This window comes from Microtus oregoni, unplaced genomic scaffold, assembly GCF_018167655.1.
Source record: "Microtus oregoni isolate MIOR12 unplaced genomic scaffold, Mior012 000006F_ref0000085, whole genome shotgun sequence".
NCBI lineage: Eukaryota > Metazoa > Chordata > Mammalia > Rodentia > Cricetidae > Microtus > Microtus oregoni.
In genome coordinates this window covers 29,463,792-29,487,894 of record NW_024543065.1, presented here as the reverse complement: position 1 = coordinate 29,487,894, position 24,103 = coordinate 29,463,792, and the positions used below count along the sequence as shown (strand labels likewise).

The 24,103-nt window shown below is 42.0% G+C and overlaps 1 protein-coding gene across 3 annotated transcripts in view; it reads right to left on the bottom strand.

Annotated features, from left to right (window-relative positions):
* The window catches only part of Pdss2 (decaprenyl diphosphate synthase subunit 2), a 238,151-nt gene that overhangs the window by 73,979 nt on the left and 140,069 nt on the right, over nt 1-24,103 (bottom strand). For all 3 annotated transcript variants that reach the window (XM_041654993.1, XM_041654992.1, XM_041654991.1), the window contains exon 4: nt 8,378-8,452. In XM_041654993.1, coding sequence (XP_041510927.1) covers nt 8,378-8,452 — 75 coding nt within the window. The remainder of the gene's footprint in view (nt 1-8,377; nt 8,453-24,103) is intronic.

Sequence of the window (24,103 nt, the reverse complement as noted above, 5' to 3'; positions counted from 1 at the left end):
ACTGACATTACTACACACATTTTAAGGTAATCCAAGACTACAAGTTTGCTGTGAGAAAACCCCATGAGCAAAGCAACTATTTCATTTACACTTCCAGGCAACAGTCCAGCTCTGAGGGAAGTTAGGGCAGGAACTCAAGGCAGGAACCTGGAGGCAAGAACTGATGCAGAAGCCATGGAGAGGTGCTAGTTACTGGCTTGTTCTGCCTGCTTTTTTTTTTTTTTATAGCACCCAGGACCACAAGCCTAGGGGGTGGCACCACCTATAGTGAGCTGCTACGTTTCACATCAATCATCAATCAAGAAATGCACCACAGGCTATCTGGTGGGGATGCTTTCTTTATTGAGGTTTCTCTTCCCAAATGACTTTAGTTTGTGTCCAGTTGATGGAAACTCCCAGCACAGAGCACTATATACCCACTGGATGACACACAAAGTCCTCTATTAGGTTTCTATCCAAAAGAAAAGAAATAGCAACATGACTATTCCTAGGTAAACCCAAGAGAAATAGTACATGTTTATATGGACTGTTCACACATGAATGCTTCCAGTGCTTTATTTGGAATACTTTAATGCTAGAAACATCCCAAATGTTCACTAATAGGTGGAACAGAGACTGTGTGTGGTAGATCTCTACATGTGAATACTATTTAGCAGTAATGAACTATTTATAAATGCAGCATAGATGTATTTCAATGTAATTAATCAAAGACCCCAAAGCGTTGATATTTCTAGACCCACTGATATAAAATCCTACACAAATGCAAACTAATTTATAGTGATAAGAGATTGCCTGGTTCACAGCAGAAGGTATAGGACGGAGGGATGCAAACAAAGAAACTATTCAGGTGACAGATATGCGTATCAACTTACTTGTGACAACAGTTCCTCTGGTCCATGCTTATTTAGACAGCAGATAGTGCACTTTAAGTGTTTCTAGTTTATTGTATATTAATAATTCCTCACTAAAATATGAGAAAAATCTTCCATTACAATCATTCTAGATCTTTCTAAATAGTTACTTTAGCAACAGGCGGCAGGGGCTACTACTGATATGCCAGGTACTGTTTTGGTATTAGAAATACAGTCTATGAAGGAAGAGACTTAAAGTTGGTAACGATGACAAAAAACAAAAACGCCAGATGGTTAACATTTTTGATCAAGATAAAAAATAATTAATTGGGATAGCTATTAAAATATTTCCAACTGGGTATGTAGAGTGTATTCTGAAAAGGCAATACTGATAGTGATATGAATGCCAGGAAGGGCAAGGGTGTCAGCGTGGAGCAATCCCAGAGATTCCCTAAAGACCCTCTCAACTTCTGAGCAAGATCACTCATATCATAGAATAGTCCCCTTGTTCACCCATCTTCAGTCTCTAAAAACGGTATCAGCTCGACATTCTGGCATCTCACTGCAGAGCTTCCATCATTGTCATGGAAACCTGTAGGATCTAACTATGTAGGCCTGGCTGATCTGAGACTCATTATGTAGATGAGGCTGGCCTCAAACCCAAGAGATTACCTGCCTCTGCCTCTGGAGTGCTGGGATTCCAGGCGTGGGCCACTATGGCTGGCTGCAGCGTGATGTTATTTTCCCTGCTCCTTTATTGTTACTTGAAAGAAGCCCTGATGTCAACTGTTGCACTTCATCATGTCATTCCTCTACCTAGACTTCTTCCAGTCTACACCTCCTTCTGTCCTTGAATGCCTGTCTCATACAGCACACCCTCTAGGGATATTTTATCTGTATTTTAGTATATAATGCATGCCTGAAGATCAGAGTGCAAAGCTAAGTCATTAGAGGCCATCGAGTGGTGGTACACACCTTTAATCCTAGGAGACAGAGGCAGATGGATCTCTGTGAGTTCAAGGCTACCCTGGGCTACACAAGATCGACCCAGAAACAGATCCAGGTGGTGGTGGCTAATACCTTTAATCCCAGTGTTTGGGAGTCATGCACCTTTAATTCCAGCACTAGGGAGGTAGAGACAGGAGCAATATGGCTGGGTGGAGAGAGGAACATAAGGGGGAAGAGACAGGAACTCACTGAAGTGTGGACTGAGGTTTGGTGAAGAGTCTAGGCAGTCTGAGCATTGGCAGAAGTAAAAGGTCTCTCTAATGGCTTACTGCTCTACTTGTCTGATCTTCAGCTTTAACCCCTATATCTGTCTCTGTGTTTTTATTATCGTGCTACAAGACCCTTTTTGAAAGATTTTCTGATTTTCCTACCTAGATGACATCTTGTTTACATTTCTCTCCTGTCGTTTTCTCCAGGAGCACAGGCATTTTGCATCACATTTAGACAATGGCATAGACTCTGCAGGCAGGAGAGCACCTGTGGTTCTAGTAGACTAATTACCTTCTTTTTATATTTGACTCAAAAGCTGCCAAGAGTCATAGGAAGAGAAGTATAGACATAAGACAAATAAAAGAATCAGACTTCTCTTGCTTCACAAAATCGATGACTAACATGTAAAGAATGAACTGTGCTTTAAAAAGACAGACTGGATCTCGACAATTTCAGTGACTGTTAATTAACCAGAGAACTAGAGTAAACCCTCTTATTGTGGGGGTCCGGGGCCAAGCCACCATGGGCAGAGTCTGCATGAAGACAGGGAAGCAGTGGCTGTTTCTCTTCTTGGTATCAACCTGAGTCAGGGGCATGACTTCACAAAGGGCTGTGGGTAGATTTATAAGTCAGAAGCAGTAATTGGTGAAGAAGAAACATATAATTTCAGAAAATGGGAATTTTAGCAATCCTAATCCACTACTTCAATTTTTAAATTTTGTGTTTAAGTGTATTTATTTTTATGTATATGGTGTTTTGTCTGTGTGTATTTTCTGTTTTATTTTTTATTATTATATGCAGTGCCAGTGGAGGCCAGAAGAGGATCCCCTGGGACAGGCATCACAGATGGCTATGAGCTTCCCTATGATACTAGGAATCAGACCTGAGTGCTGTTGGAAGGGCAGTGAGTGTTCCCAACCACTGAGCTATCTCTCTCCAGGTCCCATCCCCCAGGACTGATGATATTCAAAGGGTAGAGTGTCAAATGACAGTCACAGTAAAAACATAATTAGAATGGCCAGGTGGTGGGCACATGCCTTCAATCACAACACAGGGGAGGCAGAGACAGGTGAATCTGTGAGTTCAATACCAGCCTGGTTTACATAGCAAGTTCCAGGACAGCCCGGCTAAACAGTGAGAATCTGTCTTAAAAAATTTACACACACACACACACACATGCATACATACAAATGGAAGGACACAAAGGAAAACACATAGTAGATATAAAACACCCTCAGAGTTTGTGTGTGGGAGGGGAGCTTCTGGCAATGGAACTAGGGCCTTGGCATAGTTCTGGCAAGCACTCTACCACTAAGCTTCTCCTTCAGCTCTCTCTCTCTCTTTTTTTTTTTTTTATACAAAGAGTGTGAAATACAGCAGAGTCATATGCATGAAGATTTATTCTCTTAAAATACAAACAAAATTTGTGTAATGGTTCAGTAATTTACAGTATGAAGAAGCAAATAGCCACTAAAATTATACTTTGAAAACATTTTTAAAGTTATTTTATGTATATAGGTACTTTGTTTGAGTGTGTGTCTCGTGCCCTTGGAGGCCAGGAGAGGGCATCAGATAGCCCGAGACTGGAAGAACAGAACGTTGTGAGCTGCCATGTGGGTGCTGGAATCACAGATATTTTCTCCTAGACCTTTTCCAGTGTTTCAGTTCTGTTTTAATGCAGCTCTGGTTGGCCTGGAACACGCATATGTAGACCAGGTTTGCCCTGAACTTACATCAGTCCTCTGCCTCTCAAGTGTTGAGATTATAGGTCTGTGACATTATATGCAGCAGTTTTCAGTTCTTTATTGATCATGCAGTTCCTTTACTAATGAGAAATAAGAGGTAACAACAACAACAATATCACTTTGTTGAAATATTTAAAATATCTTAGTTTGGAACTCCAAAGTCAATGTTAAAATATATATTTATCAAGTACAATGAGAACATGGGTATTCTGCACTCATAAAGCACGTGCCCAAGGTCCTGGCTTGCATCCCAATACTGACCCTCCCAGGGGTCGAAAAGTATTCTGGCACTATATTACCCGCAATCTTTAAACAAAGGTTCTAGTCTAGGCACCAACCTTACACAATACCATACTGAAAGGACCAAGAACGTCTGAGCTGCCCTTTGCAGTGGTCTATTCACCGTCTCAGGCACAGGAGTGGCACGCTCCCCTTTGCACCGCTGATACACAAGACAATGCTGAGAGAACTTCATTGACAATATTTGAATTACTGCAAACAGCAACTTGCTTTTTAACCTATGTATAGTTGGGAATTTTGAAGAAGAAATTTTATTCCTTGCTCTAAAAATGGATTGGGGTGAGAACTGGAAACTGCAATAAAGTAGCATGGGCTAACAGCGATGTAAATATATGGCAAATGACCCTTAAAATGTCGCTTCTTTATTTAACTGGTTTATTTTCTTTGCTTTTCCTCCTCCTCTTCAGTTTTTTTTAAAAAGATTCATCTTTTATTTGTGTGCATGTATGTGTGTCTGCTGAGCATATGTTATGTGTACCACATATAAGCAGGTGCCCCAGGAGGTCAGAGGGCCTCAGATTCCTTGAAATGAGTTACCAGCATTGTAAAATGAATAAGGTGGGTGCTAGGAATTGAACTCAGGTTCTTTGAAAGAACTGCAAACGCTCTAATTCATGGGCTATCTCTCCAGCCCCACCTTATTTATTTATTTCTTTATTTACTCGTTCATTCATTCATTTATTTTTGTGAGACTGAGTTTTACTATGCAACCCTGGTTGGTCTGGAACTCTGTAGACCAGCTTGGCCTCTGCCTCCTCAATGCTTGGATTAAAAGTGTGTACCGATGCACCTTCCTTTTAATTGGCTTCTTTAATTAGCTATTATAGAAAAAGAATGGGTAAAAAAATTTTATACAAATTTTTAAAAAGTCCAATGGTTAATTTTTCTTGTAAAGAACAAATCATTCACAAGCTAGTAAATGCAAAAGTAAAAATATTTTGTACAATGAGAACAAAGGATGAATTTCCTAAATTACTTTGAATGTTTCCCATGATCACAATTTACCTACAATCTGTTAAATATTAGTAATTTAAGTTGTGTGTTTTCACTGCTTTAAGAAAAATTAGGTTTGTATAAACTTCTGGAGAAGGTGATTAATAAGGCACCCAGTTCCAATTCTCTCTCTCTTTAATGTACCCAGAGTCCCATAGATACAACTCCACAGAAAGCTAAGCTGCTGCTACCAGATCTCCATTACTGCATTAACTTGGCATACAGAAAACAGACCACTATTGTATTCTTTTATCCCTAGAGAGATGAGGCGATTTGCAGCTCACTTGAATCTCAAAGCAATTCTGTGTTGAATTGGCTCAAGGCTGAGGAGGCTGAGCAACGGAGACCCACAGCACGGGCCTCACTTCCCATATGACCTCTGCTTGTGGCGACTTTTCAGTCATGTCAGAACATGCCGACCTAGTCTGTGTATCTGTGTGTGGGAGAGAGGCTGTGATCTCTCTCTGCCTCTGAAGCGATTCCTTTCACTGTCATGGTAAGCACACTCAGGAAGGGTGGGGCCCCGCGGGCTCTGGTGAGGAAGGAAAATGTGGTTAACTTAAATTGGAGCTGGGGTGCAAATGGAGGCTGTATGAATTACTCCCACTCCTGTGGTCAACTGTGCACTTTTGTTTCCACGATTGAAAAATAACTGATCTTCAGATGCTTTAAGCTATAGTCTGAATTAGGATCTTGCTTGGGGAGGTGGGGTGGAAGCACAGATGAACAAAGCATGGCTATATATTCAGTTGGAAAAATTTATTAGCTAATGAGAAAATCATGAAATGGTGCATGCTCAGTGGCTATTCCGTTAGACACATCAGTAACCCTCCAGAGTCTTTGTTGTTTCTTCTGTTCTCTTTCCAAACAGATTATATGTTTTAAAAACTGCATGGGATGTGGAATTAAAACTAAACAAAAAAACCAACCACCTACCTTGAGTTGAAATCTTACCCTCTAACTCTCAAAAAATAAATAAGTTTTAGATATTAAACTTTGATACTATTTCTGAGTTCTAAATAGTAAGATTTTCATCCATAAAATGAGATTATTCCACAAGCATGACCCTATTCATTTCATGATGTGAACAATGTAACTAAAACTGATGTAATAATTTACTCTTATTGCTATCAGGCTGTCTGACACAGAGTACTTAACAGATGTTCACACAATTATTAGTGAAGTGGGATAACCACAGTACATAAACAGTAAAAGTAGGTGAATTAACCAAACCAACAATAACACGTTCTTCTTTTCTTTTTTTTTTTTTTTTTTGGTTTTTCCAGATAGGATTTCTCTGTGTTGGAACCAGTTCTCTATTCTGGAACCAGTTCTTGTAGACCAGGCTGGCCTTGAACTCACAGAGATCCACCTGCCTCTGCCTCCCAAGTGTTGGAATTAAAGGTGTGTGCCACGACCACCCGGATTCACTTCAAAATCTTAAGTGTGTGTGGTGCATACCTATGATGTCAGGACGGGAAGGGAAAGGCTAAGGAAGGCAGAGGCAGGAGGTGTGTGTGCTTGCATTTTTTTGCAGGTGGGGGGTGTGTGTGTGACAGTCTCGCTTATATCTCAGGCCTAGATGTCATTTTGTAGTTCAGGTTAGCCTTGAACTTATGGCAGACTGTTTTGAGTCTAGTCAAACCTATTGTGACATTTTGTCTGAACAAATAAACACCATGAAAGACAAAATGGAGATATTAGTAATTAATGAATTACTAATTAAGTTGAAGATCTCAGAAAGATCCCAGGTGAACACGACGCCTCAACTGCATCAGTAGGTAATGCGGTAACTCTTTGGTGAGACCTTCGGTAGGGCCTATGGAAGCTGTCAGATCTGGGTTTGTTAGGGGAGAGTGGGAGTAGAATCAGGGGCTAAGAGAACAGAGCTTAAGTTCGAATCCTAGGTAGTAAGTTGTGTAGCCTTGAAAAGCCATTTAGTCTTTTCCAAACCTCTGTCTTCATATCTCAAAATGGGAGCACCAGTCTCTTTTTCTCACTTTTGTGAAGATCAAATGAAGAAGCTGGCAAATCATTGAAAATGTCACTTGCTTAGCTGCCATCATCTTCATGTTATGTGCACAGTAACCTCTGCTGAGTAAAGCCAGATCCTAAGCCACCTTCCATCACAGGATACTAACTTTCAGTCACACAGTCACTCTTGTCTGAGAAGTCTTGCAAAGAGGTTCGCTGTGCTCTACACCTTGGGAGGTCCCCACACACCAACGTGCTGCGAAGGTGAGGTCAGATGTTCCTCCTGGGGATGGCGCTTCCCCGAGTCAAATGCTAGCAGATGTCCAGGGTACACAAGTCTTCACATTTCACTAACCACTGCTGTAACCTTCCAGAGTTCCAGCTAATTCAGATTTTAAAAAACATTCTTTCAAATCTAAGTTGCTTGTGCCCTATGTTTCACTTGTAGTAAAATTTGTCCTTTTTCCCCCTAATGGACCTGTTAATGCCTAGAATGTGCATACACGCATATTCTTTTTCTGTGCAGTGAGTGAAATCTTGCTAATATAGGAGTTGAGGAAGTTAGAATAATGAAACATTGAGAGGAATCCCTTTTAGCAGTAGGTGTCATAGTAAATGACAGTGGCGGGCAATGAAGCATGCACTTCACATCTAATCTCCCACTGAAATGAAATAACTGCATTTTAAGGAAATAAAACCTAACCTTTCTTGATATGACCTGTTAAATGAGTCAAAAAGCCCTAATTCTAAACCTATAAAATTAATCAAAACAACCCAAGTGTGCAACTGTCCTAGTTTCTATCACAGAGACTCTAATAACACAGTAAATTCTGGACTTGGGATAGGAAAGCCATTTTGTGCTCGCCCCGCCCTTCCTGACAGCAGGCTGGAGCTCACTGACACAGAGCCCTCTTTCTCTGGGGAGCAGCTGGCCCAGACCCTCAGCATAAGCGCTTCTTCCTGCCAGCAGCCCCTTATGACGGTGCTACCTGCCAACCAGCCGTGCCCTGGTGTCTGTCCGGCTTCTGCGGACTGAACAGATTGAGATTTCAGCCAGAGGAGGAGAGGTTGCATTAATTGGCTAAAGCTGCTATGTACTGAGCGTATGGCCATGAATTTGTAGCCAAAACACTAACCAGAAAAAAAAAAAAAAGGAAAGAAAGAAAGAAAGAGAGAGCACGAGAGAAGAATCATGCTCTTTAAACACAAAACAAGAAAGAAAGTCTGCTGTCTGACCCTGGCTCTGCAGCAGCACTTTCAACCTTAACACGTTACAACGAGTCTGAAATTCTGTACCTTGGCCAAAGCAGAATTTTCCTGGTATACTCCTTGCACCAGGTCCTTAAGGGCACTTGCTAAAAGTTCCACAACCTAAAAGACAAGAAGAAAAAGAAATTGAAAAAACAATTTAAAGGTGTAGCTCCATTTTTTTTAACTTTAGGAGGCAGAGTCATAATGTAGAATATGTGTTTGACAGAAAAATTGGAGTTATGTGCAAAGATTCTGAAAAATGAATTGTGTACCCGGATATTAAAGCTGTAATCCAACGTTTTCTAGTCATAATTCAAGCAAAAAGAAAATCTTATATGCATAGTATTTCACCATTATACATAAAAATCCAGTAATAACCACTTTGAACATAATTTTAAATTTCAGATAAGGAATGAATGATTAACTCAATTTATTTTCTGTATGTTTATTTCTGTCAAGGGGATACTTTTTCAGTACTCCCATTCTGGGTGTCATTACAATGCTAATTTTTATACTTAATACTGAAAGAACAAACAGGAAGAAAATGGCTCCCCTTTCCAAAGTGTTTGTTCTATTGTACTTAAAGCACACCGTTGAGCTGGGCCAGGAAGCACACTTTTTTAATCCCAGCACTCCCCAAGCAAAGGCAGGCAGATCTCTGTGAGTTCAAGGCCATCCTGGACTACAGAGCAAATTCCAACAGTTAGGGCTCAAGAAAGACCCTGTTTCAGAAAAAAACCCCAGTTGTTGTGGAGAAGACTGCTCAGACATGGGTTTAAGACAACAGAAAGTCTTTCTTAGGCACAGGCGACTACACTGAGTGTTCAGGAACCTTGAAAGCCCTGAGCCTTTCTCAGAGTGAGCTCTAAGTACAAAAACCATGTCCTAGGTTAACAAGAACAGTTAGCCAGAAGAAGATCTAAAGAAGCCAAAAAACAAAGCTAGTAGATTTAGAGACTTTTCTATAACTATGGAGTCTCATGGATTAGGTCTTCGTTTTAGTTTGGCAGGTGGTGCTATCTACATGCTTAATTTTATAGCCTGAATGGTGCTTCCATCATGGAGTCAGTTGTGCTAAGGTCTTGTGGCTTACTAAGTGGGGCCCTGGTACACCAATAACAATAAAAAATGCACAGTGGACTTATTTGGTATGGGACCCCTGGGTCAAATATACCATAAACACTGAAAATTTTGACAGAACTATAAATACAGAGTGCAGATTTAGCAAAACTGTTATTATTTAAGGCTCAACTATAAGACAACAAACAAACAAACAAAAACCAAACCCAAACAAAATCAAATGTGTTGAAGTTGTTTCATAATGTGAAACACAGAAATCAGTAAGTGGTCTCTTTGTAGCTAAACTAGCGAATAATTGGTAATGCTCAATGCAGCCATTCCAAACAGGGTTCCTCAAGGCAGCCCCACCCTCTCCGCAGCCCCACCCTCTCCTCACAGTCTTCACACCCGATATATTTAACGTCCTATGTTACACAGCCTCTATCTGGTTTCTACTCTTGGCTTCCTAAAATTCAGCTCAGTTCTGATTGAATTAAAAGATTTTGTTTCAGCTTTTATCATTGCTGTAATTGAAGTAAGCCAAGGGATATACTTAAACATGAAGATACTTTAATCTTGGGTACCTTGCATTTAATAAGCATTTTCTTAGAGGCAAATGACATCAATTTAAAGAAAGACTTGCTTTAAGATTTCAACACACAAACATTTATCTCTATTTACATTCACACTGCATACTGGCATAGAAATTTTGCTGGTTGAAGGCATATTTTTTTTTTCTAGCTCTGCACTCAAGCTAATTTGTAAGACCCATAGTTCCCCCTCCCCCTTCTTCAAATCACATTGCCCTTTAGGTAACTAAATACGTAAGGGATAATATAGCTATACAAGGTACAGAGGAACTGGAAACACAATGATCCTACAATACTACCAGATGTGCTGAGTTATTTAAATGGGGAAGAAAGAAAAATGAATGGATGTTTTTCTCCTGAAAGTATCAGATAAGCTCTATTCCCAAATCCAGAAGGATTGAATATCGCCAACAGGTCTATGAAAGACTGTAACTAAACGTACCGCATCAGATTGGATTACAGTTTATACAAGCAACATCCCAAGATCTCCCTGATGGCTGGACACATAATCCAGATCAGTCACTCACTAAGAGATGCTATGGTTTTGAAACAGTTGGAGCTCTGAGACCAGCACTGGTAATGTGAAGAGGGATTTATAAAGAGAAAGTCCAACATGACATGTCAAAACGATGGCATGAACTTCTTTTTTTTGGGGGGGGGGGTGGATCCAAATCTTTTTTTTAATTAATTAATTAATTTATTAAATATTTCTGCCTCCTCCCTGCCACCGCCTCCCATTTCCCTCCCCCTCCCCCGATCAAGTCCCCCTTCCTCATCAGCCCGAAGAGCAATCAGGGTTCCCTGAAGTGTGAGAAGTCCAAGGACCACCCACCTCCATCCAGTTCTAGTAAGGTAAGCATCCAAACTGCCTAGGCTCCCCCAAAGCCAGTACGTGCAGTAGGATTAAAAACCCATTGCCATTGTTCTTGAGTTCTCAGTAGTCCTCATTGTCCGCTATGTTCAGCAAGTCCGGTTTTATCCCAGATGGCATGAACTTCTAACTGTAGATCTGGCTCTGGATAACCCAGAAATTTACCCCCTGAAATTCCAGATGAGGCAGAGGCAACAAAAACATTTTGTTCTGACTCTTTTTCTCTTAGCACAATTGGCATGTCACAGTTTATAAGTGACCCATGCTTAGAAGAGACTGTACCTGAACATAGACCTCTATAGCCATGACAACCAGAAAAGAGAAACAACAAAAGGAGAAAGGGACAGCATGAAGAACAGAACAGCCTAAAGGAACTGACTGTATCCTAGGCTGACTTGTCCACTGCATGGGTAAATGACTTTTTATAACCTGGAATGTGAATTTAAATAATCATATCAAAGAATATTGGATTTAATTTTCATCCTGCTTTAAAATTGCAAATACTTATATAAAGACCTCATTCATAATGCAGTATATTCATTTAATGCTTGTTTTTGAGACAGGGTCTCACTATGCAGTGCTGGCTGGAACTCACTATGTGGGCTAGGCTGGCCTCGAACTTAAGAGATCTTCCTGTCTCCGCCTTTGGAATGCTGGAATTATAGGCATTTCTGGCTTGGACTCTTTTAATTGATTTTTATTGAGCTTTACATTTTTCTTTGTCCCCTCCCCACTTTAACCCTCCCCCGAGGTCCCCATGCTCCCAATTTACTCAGGAGATCTTGTCTTTTTCTACTTTCTACTTCCCATGTAGATTAGAACTATGTTAAGTCTGTCTTAGTGTCCTCATTGTTGTCTAAGTTCTCTGGGACTGTGGTTTGTAGGCTGGGTTTCTTTGCTTTTTGTTTACAAACCACCTATGAGTGAGTACATGTGATAATTGTCTTTCTGGGTCTGGGTTACCTCACTCAAAATAATGTTTTCTAGCTCCATCCATTTTCTTGCAAAATTCAAGATGTCATTTTTTTCTGCTGTGTAGTATTCCATTGTGTAAATGTACCACATTTTCCTTATCTATTCTTGGGTCAAGGGGCATTTAGGTTGTTTCCAGGTTCTGGCAAACAAAGCTGCTATGAACATAGTTGAGCACATGTCCTTGTGGCACGATTGAACACCCTTTGGATATATACCCAAAAATGGTGTTACTGGGTCTGGTTGTTTCCTAATTTTCTGAGAAATCGCCACACTGACATCCAAAGGGGTTGTACCAGCTTGCATTCTGACCAGCAATGCAGAAGTGTTCCCTTTACCCCACAACCTCTCCAGCATAAGCTGTCATCAGTGTTTTTGATCTTGGCCATTCTTACAGGTGTAAGATGGAATCTCAGAGTTGTTTTATATTTGCATTTCTCTGATGACTAAGGATGTTGACCATTTTCTTAATCAGAATCTTAAAAAAAAAGAAAAACCAAAAACAAGCCAGGCAGTGATGGCGCACGCCTTTAATCCCAGCATTCAGCGAGGCAGAGGCAGGTGGATCTCTGTGAGTTTGAGGCCAGCCTGGTCTACAGAGTGAGTTCATAGAGAAACCCTGTCTTGAAAAAAACCAAAAGCCAAAACAAAAATAAAAACCCAACCAGTCAAGCAACAAACAAAGCTCATTTTATTTATGTGTATGTGTGCACTTGCTTGTTTGTATGTGCACCATGTGCTTACACGTGCTCATGGAGCCAGAAGAGGGTCCCCTGGGACTGGAGTCATAGCAGCTTGCAGCTGCCTGATGTGGGTGCAGGAACCAAATCCAGATCCTCTGCAAGAACAGCAATGCTCTTAACCACTGAGTCATCTCTTCCGCCCCAGTTAAGGTTCTCGGGAAATAACTGAAATCATCTGAAGTGCTTGTGAGGGGCTGGCAAGAGAGGCTCAATGTGTAAGATGCCCAGCTGACACTAAGTTCGATCCCTGAGACCCACATGGAGGAAAGAAAGCCAATAACTCCCACAGGTGTCCTCTGACCACCACAGATGCACCCTGTGTGATTTTAATGTAACGTTAAATCCGAGTATACTGTGAGTGTGTAATAAAAAACCTTTTAAAGAGATACTGAAGATAATGGCAGCCAGAGGAGAATCTAGGACCTAAAATCCAAACCACCTAAACTTCCTCTCCAGGATTCCTGGTGCTGTAGACAAGAACAACTTTGAGAAACATTCAAGAAGCTTGTTCTGCAGGTCCAGGGAAAAGCAAAGTATCTCAACTGGAAGCCCCTGGCGTCCAGAGGGAAAAGTAGTGCAAGAGAACAAAACAGATACCAAGAATGAGAGTATCTTCATTCTGTTCCAGGGCTGGCTACGTGTTTCTCTTGTGAGACTTGAAGTGGGTCAGTTCTGAGTTCTGGTTTCCTTAAAATGTAAGATGAAGGGGAATTCAGAATATGCTTTATGAGGGTTCTCTACAGCTCGAAAATTCTACCAGAAATACAAATCTCAGCCAGGTGTGGTGGCACTCAGCTTTAATCCCAACAGCTGAAAGGCAGATCTCTGAGTCTGAGGCCAGCCTGGTTTACAAATTGAGTCTCAGGACAGCTGGCCACAGAGAAACCCTGTCTCAAAAACCAAAGCGGCGGCGGGGGGGGGGGGGGGGTTAAGGGGGCGTGCAAATCTCAGCATTTATCATATATAGGCAAGACACTAGTGGTTTTTACATTGCTGTGAGGCAAAATACTTGACAGAACAGCCTCAGCAGGGAGAGAGCTGTTGGGCTCATGGTTTCAGAGGGTCCAGTTCATAAGAAGAACCCATGGCTCAGGGAGCACATGGCAGAAAAGCATTTCTATCACTGTAGTCAGGAAGCAGCCGGGGAGAGCAGACCTATAAGGATCTAATCAAATCCCCTACTTCTTTTAGCTAGACCCCACTTCTTCAAGTTTCCAAAATGTCCCAAAATAATGCCAGCAGCCAAAGGCCAAATGTCTTCATGAAACTTGGGGACATTGCCAATTTAAACCATAACAGGAAATAAACTAGAAAAAAACTTATATGTATGAACTTGGCCTGAATAGCTCATAATATTATTACTATATAAATTTAAAAACTTTCTTTCTCCTACACTGTATATTTTTGAGGGTTTAAATTTTACTTTTATAATTTTGTTTTTGAAATTACAATACAACTACATCATCCCTTCCTTCCCTTTCTTCCCTCCAGTGCCTCCCATGCACTCCCTTGCTATCTCTCAAATTCATGGCCTCTTTTTCTTTAAATGTTCACACACTTGCTCTCTCTCTCCTAAATAAAACTATAACCTGCTAAATTTATGATTGGTGTAGGAGGTCCTTTTGTATTTGTGTTGATTTCATTGGTTGAATAAAGAAGCTGCCTTGGCCTATTGATAGGGCAGCCCTTAGGTGGGTGGAGTAGACAGAACAGGATGCTGGGAAGAAGAGCAGTGTGACAGACGCTGTGATTCTCCGGCCTGGGATCGACGCTGGTTAGGATCTTTCCTGGTAAGCCACGACCTCATGGTGCTACACAGATTACTAGATATGGGTTAAAGCAAGATGTGAGAGTTAGCCAATAAGAGGCTAGAGATAATGGGACAGGCAGCAATTTAATTAATACAATTTCTGTGTAATTATTTTGGGCATAAGCTAGCCGTGTGGCGGGACGCCACAGCCCGCCGCTCCTCCTACTACATATGATGTTGTATGCATATGATTTCAAGGCTGACCACTTTGCATTGCACAAGCAATTGGAGGTGGGATCTACCCTGGGGAAGACTATTTCTTCCATTCCAGGAGTCCTTAGTTGCCTGCAGTTCTTTTTATAGTGGTGTGGTTCCATGCAATCTCCTTCTTCCATATTAGCATGCTTACTGCTATCATCCTTGTTCAGGTTTTGTTCCTGTGCTATATTTTTATCAACCTGATCCCCTGTGATGCTGATTTTCTTTTCTTTATGGAGTTACTGGGGACTGACCCACTTGTTTATGTTGGACATTCTACCACTGGCCTATCTATTCAAGCCTTCCTTCCACTTCATCTTAAAGAAGGGTTTCATTAAGTTGCCCAGGCTGCTCTTGAACTCACTCTTGCCCAGGCAGGCCTTGAAACTGTGATCCTCCTGCTTCAGCTTCCTGAGTAGCTGGGATTGTAGGCTACACCACCAGATCCATCTGGGTTTCTACTCACTCCTTTCTCTGTGAGATTTTCTAGACTCATCTCTCATGGTTCTAAGGCACGGAGAATGACAACAAAACCATTTCTATTGAAAAAATATTATGATTCATGGCCTACCTCAATAGTGGGCAGTTTCTGGAAGTTGTAGTTGAGTTAACTAAAGACACCATGGCTAGGGCTGGGCATGCGGCTTCGTGGTAGAGAGCTTGCTTAGTATGCATAAGGCTCTGGGATCACAAGGAAAACCCAAACCAAATCAAAGCAAAAGAAAATAATGCTGAGCTCAGAAAACTATAATAAATTGTCTTCACAAAAAAATAGATATTGAGAAAAGTAGAAGGTGGTAAGAGAAAAGCAATTACCTTCTCCCCTAGGAAAAAAAGGCCCTTGCATCACTATATAAAGATGCCCATAAAATATTCTTAAAGAAAAAAGGCTGGTGATAAAACAGAATAATCTGAGAGGTAATTTTTTTTTTTTTAAAAAAGCAAAACGAGGTCAGATCGTTTGCATTTTATACACAAAGAAAAAATCTGAAAGGAAAAAAGAAAAGGGGAAAATGATAATGTGAAAGTGACAGACTGGAAAATTCTTAATTAAAATTTTCCAATCTTTCTTAGTCACTCATATTTAAAATGGCTACACGTACAACTGCTTAAACAGAGCACACACTATATCCTCACCCCCTTTTCATTATGCTGCGTTTATAACTGGGTAAAATAATAAGCTTTTCCCCTTGGGAGAGGAGGACCAGCACATTCTGTTTTTAGTCTCTGAGGGGCTTCAAGCTGAGTTATGTCCACAAAGTGATTTACAGGATATTGTCAGTCAATAGTCTCCAAACTAGCCGAAATAAGACCAGCAAGTGCTGGAAAGTATTCTGCGTAGACAAGTCATGCCTTTCTCAATAAATGTGAATCAGGAGACCTGTCAGCCAGAAACTGACAGATGGACTGGATTCAAAAACGCTATGGATGTTTAGCCAGTGTACCAGACCAGTTTGGATTAAAAGATAAAGTAAAATATAACTAAATCTTTAGGGGGGGAAGATAACTATAAAGTATGTGGCTCCAGTAGGGCTCAGTAGGTTGAGCTGGTGTGATAAGGTAATACATTGTGTTTCATTCCATTTGAAAGGGTTGCTGTGTGGAGCTGGAGTGATGGGTCCATGGTAAAAAGCACCAGCTGCTCTTCCAGAGGACTGGGGTCTGATTCCTAGCATCCATGGGCAGCTCACAACTGTCTGGAACTCCAGTTCCAGGAGATTTAACACCTTCTGTCCTTTGCAGTACCAGGCATGCATGTGGTACACAGACATACATGTAGGGAAAACACTAATAAACACAATAAAATAAAATTTAAAAACTACTGTGTGTGTCTGTGACATATGCATGCGGACATATGCTACAGCTTGTGTGTGGAGGCAAGAAGAAAATTTTGTGGAGTTGGCTCTCTCCTCCCATCTTTATTTGGGCTCAAGGGATGAAACTGAGGTCACAAGGTGTGTATAGCAAGAACCTTTACCCGCTGAGCCATCTTGCTAGCCCTTGAAAGGTTATTTTTAGTGACAATTTTTACTACACTTATGACAATGTGGAATAACAAAGCCACATGGAGACCATCATTCTATTTAGGAGCGCATGAACACAGAACACCACAGCCTTTACTATTCTTAACAGATGTTAGCAAAGGAAACAGTTGTATGTGCACATCTGTGATGCTGACAGCATCAATCGCACACATAAATTTATGGCTCTCCTAGGCCTTCTCCCTTGAAAAGCAGAAGCAAAGGCAAAAATACTCTCAGGGCAAAGCAAAATTTCCAGTCTGGGGCTGTAGCTCAACTGGTGAGTGCTTGTCTAGGACGAGAAGACCCTCCATTTAATCACCAGCATTGCAAACACAAGGTGAGGGGGTACACATGCAATCCCTTGCTTGTCTAGGACGAGAAGACCCTCCATTTAATCACCAGCATTGCAAACACGAGGTGAGGGGGTACACATGCAATCCCTTGCTTGTCTAGGACGAGAAGACCCTCCATTTAATCACCAGCATTGCAAACACGAGGTGAGGGGGTACACATGCAATCCCTTGCTTGTCTAGGACGAGAAGACCCTCCATTTAATCACCAGCATTGCAAACACGAGGTGAGGGGGTACACATGCAATCCCTTGCTTGTCTAGGACGAGAAGACCCTCCATTTAATCACCAGCATTGCAAACACAAGGTGAGGGGGTACACATGCAATCCCTTGCTTGTCTAGGACGAGAAGACCCTCCATTTAATCACCAGCATTGCAAACACGAGGTGAGGGGGTACACATGCAATCCCTTGCTTGTCTAGGACGAGAAGACCCTCCATTTAATCACCAGCATTGCAAACACGAGGTGAGGTGCTACACATGCAATCCCTGCACCGGGAGGCAGAAGCAAGAGGGCCACAACTTTAAGGTCATCCTAGAATAAATGAAAACTCTAATAAGTTATCATATAAAAATTTTTTTTAAAGACAGGTTCCTGGAACTCTGCACAGACCAGGCTGCCCTTGAGTTTACAGACACTCACTTGCCTCTGCCTCCTGAGTGCTGGGCTTAAAACTGTGCACTGGCCTGGCTTTTAAACATTTTAGGGAAAACAAAATATGTTCATATAATACAGGCCATCCATATTATCAGGTAAATAAAGAATTACGGATAAAGAGGGGGTCTGGAGAGATAGCTCAGTGGTTAAAAGGACTGTGGCTCTTGCAGAGGACCTGGGTTTGGTTCCCAGCACCTACATGGACATTTACAACCATCTGCTCCAGGGGATCCGACACCCTCTTCTGGTCTCTGAGGGTGCCAGCACTCATGTGGTACATAGAAAATAAAAATAAAGAAATATTAAAAGAAAAAAGAAATAGAGAGAGAGTTAGAGGAAGCTGAGGGCATGTGAGAGACGAAGGACAAGATGGGAAGACATGCTGACCAGGGTGAGAGAGTGAGGGCCTGGGCAAGGGTAGCCTTCTCCCATAGACTGATGACAACATCTCATATCTGTAAGGTTATCATTTACAAGCTGCATTCAAACACTTAGTCTTGTTTCAGATGGAGTCAGTTCCCAGTGCTCAGCGAGAGCTTCCAGCCTGGCAGTCTCACTGAGGCAGTGACCTCTGACGAACACAGGGAGCAGTAACTGTGGCCAAATAGGGTGAATTCTACTCAGCCACCAGCTGGGCACCAACAGCCCAGATGAGCCCTATTCTGCATGCTGATTAATATAAATGAGTGGCTTTGATATAGCCATGGCTGGAGTCTACGAAAGAAGGCTCTCCACTGCATCCCACCAGACCAGGACCAGGTTTTAATGAAGACGCTGATGAAAGGTCTCCTGCAATAAACACACCACAACCTCAGAAGTTCTGGAGGAAGGCCGTTTGAAGGGAGGCTTTTCAATGATGCCAGGCGGGTAAGGCCCTGTGTGTCTCTGTGGGAAGGGTGACAATCTGTTCTACTGAGCTCAAGTTCTGACTAAGGAGGGGCAGCAGGGAAAAAATGGCACGACCATCAGGACAGGTGCAGCAGAAACCCTGCAAATTGATAATCTTCACGTTCAATTTAGAGCAGCTGATGCGATGCTTAATCAACTACTGGTGACATAAAAGGTTTTGGAAAACCTTAGTTCTAAATGAAAGTATAAAATCTCAATAAATACAACTTGAAGTAGACCCACAAGCTCAAGAAAGCAGAGGACAAAGTGCTGAGATTTCATTCTGTATCAGCTAGGTCACTCACTGCATAAAAGCTCGATGATAGCCTACGATACGGCTGGCACTGTCTTCACAAAATTAGTGATGAACTAGTAACTAACGACTAGTCTCATTAAGTTGCAGTTCCTTTAATAAGGATCAGCAAGAGGGCTCATGGGCAAAGGTGCTTGCCACCAAGCCTGACAACCTGCATTAAATCCTGAAGGTCCACATGATGCAAGATTAAAGGAGCTGTAACGTGGCAGATGAGATGTGTAGCCAGTGTGGGCCACCACATCTTTTTTTTTTTAAATTTATTTATTTATTTTTTACACACCAATCTCAGTCCCCCCCTCCCTCCTTCCTACCCTTTCCCCTTCCCCCTACCCTAGGTAAGGTAAGGTCTCCCCTAGGAAGTCAACTAAGTCTGTACCATCACCTTGTTGAGCAGGACCAAGTGCCACCAAGTCTTTAATCCTAGCACTGATGCAGAGGCAAGTGGATCTCCCTGTAAGTATGAGGCTAGCCTGGTCTACACAATGAGTTCCAGAAAAGCCAGGGCTATACAGTGAGACATTGTGGCGGTGGGGTGTACGTGTGTGTGTGTGTGTGTGTAGGGGGGGTTGGTGTCTCTATCTGACTAGCAGACTGCTGAAACAATGGGCCCCATAGAAAGGAGAATTTACCCAGGAATCTCAAGCTGGGAGAAGGAAAAGGCCAGCAGAGGGGGAGCTTGTCTCCCAGAAAGAGATTTCACACAGTTCCAACCACTTGCCAGACCACCTAGCAGGCTAAGATGCCGGTGAGGATGGACAGGACTACACCTTGACTAGGACCGCCTAGACAGTCACATCTTTGGCTCTCCGTTTAAACTCTGATCACTACTCAGGGTTCAGAAGATGGACCTGGCGTGTTTGCTGGATCTCATTTTTCCCTCTTCTCAGTGTGGCCACTAAATAAATCTCCTTTTTCTGCTACCCTCTTTTAGTCTGGCTTATTGAGGACAGGTAGCTGAACCTGTCTCGTAGCACAGATTGTGACCCACAAATTCAATAACATAAGGGGAGAGTGGACTTCTGCAAGTAAGTTGTCCTTAGACCTCCACACATGCACTGTGGTCCATGTCCTCCAGACCCCAGAGTAAATAACAACCCAAGAATTCCTTAAAGAGGTTAGTAGTTCAAACACCATTATGGGACTGTTAGGTCCCAGAAGCCCACGTATCCAGAAAAACACTCAAGGTGGACTGTAGGACTTGTACAAGTTTTCTCAAAAGTCAGCATTCCTTGGGAACTCGTGAACCTGGTTCCCAACTGCCAGAAGGAGCCAGAAGGGGCTTTGGTAGCTATTGGGACATCAAAGTTCATGTTGCCTCCAGACTCCCTCAGTCTATACTTACAAGTACTTGTTATACATTCAAAGTCCGCCCTAGCGTCCCAGCCCTCGGCTCCCTACAGCTGCCCATACCCCTTACAATCCAGCTCCCCTTGCCATTCTCTCTCCCTATGCGCTGTTCTTCACCTCTGCTTCCTCACCATCTCCACTCTCCAGTCCCTCCACAGATTGGCATGGCCATGTCCAGGCTACTTCTTTCTCTCTGCTTTGGATTCTTCTAGATGCCTCTGGATAGCTTCTCCTCCTTATTCACAATAAAAACCCTTCCCTCATAAGGGAATGAATGGTCATGGACCATGTCTAAATGAACTCTAATTTACAACTTTACCACATCTTACATACTTTGTAAGGTACTCAACAGACACATTCTTTGTCTAGATCATTAAGACAGTTACACAGGGATGAGCTGCAAGTGCCCAGTTCATCCAGGCCATTTCCTGGGTCTCATTTTACTTACCTCATGTGGGGAAAGTCCTTCAGCCAATGGCCTTTGAGCATTCCCCTACACTCTAGGATTACCAACAACCAGCTCCATGTTCAAATGTATTTATAGCTCTGTAGTTTCTATTTGGTCTGAGAAAAGGTCTCATTACTTTGTAGCACAGGTTGGCTTCAAACTTGTGACAGTTGTTCTGTATCAACCTTTTACAGATATGAGCCACCTCCAGCTGCATTTAAAAATTAACAACTGTTAACACAGCTAGTTTGTTAGCTAAAAATTTTTTTTTTAAAAAAGCAATCCCCCCATTGCTACTTTTTGAATAAAGGCAAATTTTGCTTTGACCACTGACTATTTACCATTGATCAAACCCAAATAATCACCAATTTAAATGCCAAATTGATTCCTGAAAAAAAAATGGTAGATAATTTTAAAACCTTAAAAATTTGCATGAAAAAAGGGAAAATGAGATGCTTGTGGAAAAGCTGTATTGCTAGAAAGACTATAACTAGGTGTTGAGACCTGAATGACTATTAAAGAAAATGAGGCAATTCTGATACCATAATATAACTGCCAACTGTTCTACTCTCTACCTTCTCCAATATGGGAGCTGCTGCAGAGGAAGTCCACTGTATCCAGGGTGGCACATTCAGCGCTTTGTGCACTCCCGGCACTGTTACAGTTTGGCTGAGTTTTAAAAGAATTGTGTCTACTATTTCAGTGACTTGCCTGTTTCCTTTAGTGTGGCTGACAATATTCATGTTGCTTACAGTGCTTCACCCAGAGGTTCTTCTCAAAGATGCCTGCCGAAAGACGGTGGACTGCTTCCTTGTACAGGTAGCTTTCAAAGTCTTTGAAGTGCAGCCTCACAATAAAGCCTATGCTTACATCACGTGTGCACTGACACACTTCAGTTGTCAGCTCCTCTTCTAATTGAGCCACACAAGAAGGCAGATGTTTGCAATTCCATAGGTTTGTACTGTAAAGGAGGGTCTGGGATATAGGCATGACTAGTGAAGGCAAAAGCAAGGGCTCATACCGCTGGCCTCAAGGCCACATCTATTACAAATCCATATAAAGGTGTCACTCTGCCATAAATAGTTATATAACAGATTCTTAAGGTTCCCTGTCAATTATCTTTTCCTTACTCACAACTCTCCGAGATGCTCACCATTAGCCACCTTGGTCCAAACTGTATATCCATATCAGTGCCATGTTATCTAAACATGTGCCCTGGTCCTGTGCTCCCAAAACCAGTTCTCATATACTGGAATTGCAAGTGTGTGCCCACATCCAGTTTATAATCTGCTTCCTTCTTCCTACCCATAATATAAAGACAGAGTTTATTACGGAATGATGATCACGGATGCACAGGACCAATGCGGGGGAAAACTGTTGCAGGATATCTGATCACACTGAGATTGTACTATTTACTGGAAAAACTTGCTTCTAGTAGTGCTGTGGCTTAGCCCTAGGACACACCTTTAATCCAAGAGCTTTGTGCTTGACTACTGTAAACAGGATTAAGTAAAGTCAATCATAGGTGAAGAGGCGAAGCAACCAGTTGACAGGAAGTAAACATAGGATTATTAAGAAAAACCAAAGAGAGTAAGAGGGAGTCAGGAGGATGGATAGAAAGAATCACAGGAAGTGAAAAGGAGGGACATTCACTTTGAGAAGTCTTGAGGAGGAAGAGGAGGCTTCTGGGATGCTGGCTGAGGAGGATCAGCTGGATGCTTCCTCTGCCTCTCTGAGCTAGCAGGCTTTTACCCCAATATCTGGCTCCTGAGTCTTTATTGGTTAAATCAAATGACTGAGATTTTGTTAAAAACAACAGAAACTATTTTCTTAGCATGAGAGTGGACAATGGCTTAAGAGAAGAAAATGGCTTTTAGATTATATCTTTCCTGCTTAGCATAATGCACACAAAATATTTTGTTGTGTGCAAATACCACTCTAACATGCGAATTAGTTGCATGAAATCATAACTATTTCAAAATAAATTTGAAGTCATCACTTTGTTACATGATCATGCCAATTACCATATGTATTTTAAAGTATCCAGACAATGGAGCCACTTAAGTTTCTTCACAGGCATCTACCATGAAGAGTAAACTTAATGAGCTGCACTGTTGCTGGAGTTCTGGAATATATTTGAGATCCTTTATATCTATGACATAGCTACAAGATCTTGGATTTTTCCAAGAATATCTGACTTTATTAACTTGAGTGTTTTGTTGTTATTCACATACCATGCCATCTTCATGCCAGGATCAAGCTCTATGTTGCCAGTTTGGGCTCTTTCCTATTGAAATGGATTATTAAAAATGCTGCAGGATCCCCAGCAGCAGCAGAAATGCTGCAGGTCCCCAAGTGGTGGTAGCGGGCCATGTGGCAGAAGGCTGCAGGCCCTTGAGAGCAGCCAGTCCCAGGCAGGGAAATGGCTGCAGGTCCCCGAGCAGTGGCTGTTCCAGAGCAGGGAGACACACAGTGGCGGGCAAGAGACAGAGACATGGATAGGCACGCCATGCAGAGTGAGGTTGGATATTTGTTTAGTGGTTATGGTAGGGAGGGGAGATGGGGAGAAGAGCAGAGTGGGGGGGAGAGAAGGGAGAGACAGAAGCTGCCTCTCTGAGAGGGAGATGGAAAGGAGAGAGAACTCAGGCTGGAAGCTGAAGATCAGCCTGTCTCAGCAGATGGGGGAGGGAGTGGGTGTGGCTTGTCCTTAAAGAGACAGAACAATTATTACACCTATAGCTCTCAGATTAGAGAATATCAGAACTGTGGAGAATCCAGAAGATGGACATGATATTCCCTTGATTTTATAGGTAAGAAAACTAAAAACAAAAACTAAGTTTCTTTTGCTTATCAGTTACTTCTTTAGAGTACTCTATGAAGTCTCCTTGATAAAGTAGTGAAATATTTATCTCACTATTCACAAGTTAATAGTAATTGCTACAAATCCCAGAATTGATAAGTAGTCTGCAGAAAAGGATGGCTGACTTGAACTTCAAATTCTGAGTGTGTTAAACAACAAGTAGAAGAAGTGAAAGAGGAAGTGAAAGAAATGAGAGAGGAAGAGAAGGATGTGGGGGGTAAGAGAAAAGGAAAACAGCTTGAGCTGAGGATCTAGCTCAGCTGGTATAATGCTTACCTGGCTTGCACAAAGCCCCATTTGTTGTTGTTTTTGTTTGTTTTTCAAGATAGTTGTGTGTGTGTGTGTGTGTGTGTGTGTGTGTGTGTGTGTAGCCCTGGCTATCCTGGAACTTGCTTTGTAGACCAGGCTGTCCTCAAACTCAGATCCATCTGCCTCTGCCTCCTGGGTGCTGGGATTAAAGAGTGCTACCACGCCCGCCAGATTTTTTTTTAAGACAGGGTCTCAGTTATGTAGCTCTGGCTGTACTGACATAGACCAAGCTGGTCTCAAACTGAAAGATCTGTCTGCTCGTGACACCTGAGTGCTGAGATTAAAAGCATATACCAGCACATTGTGCAAAACCTTGGATTTGATCCC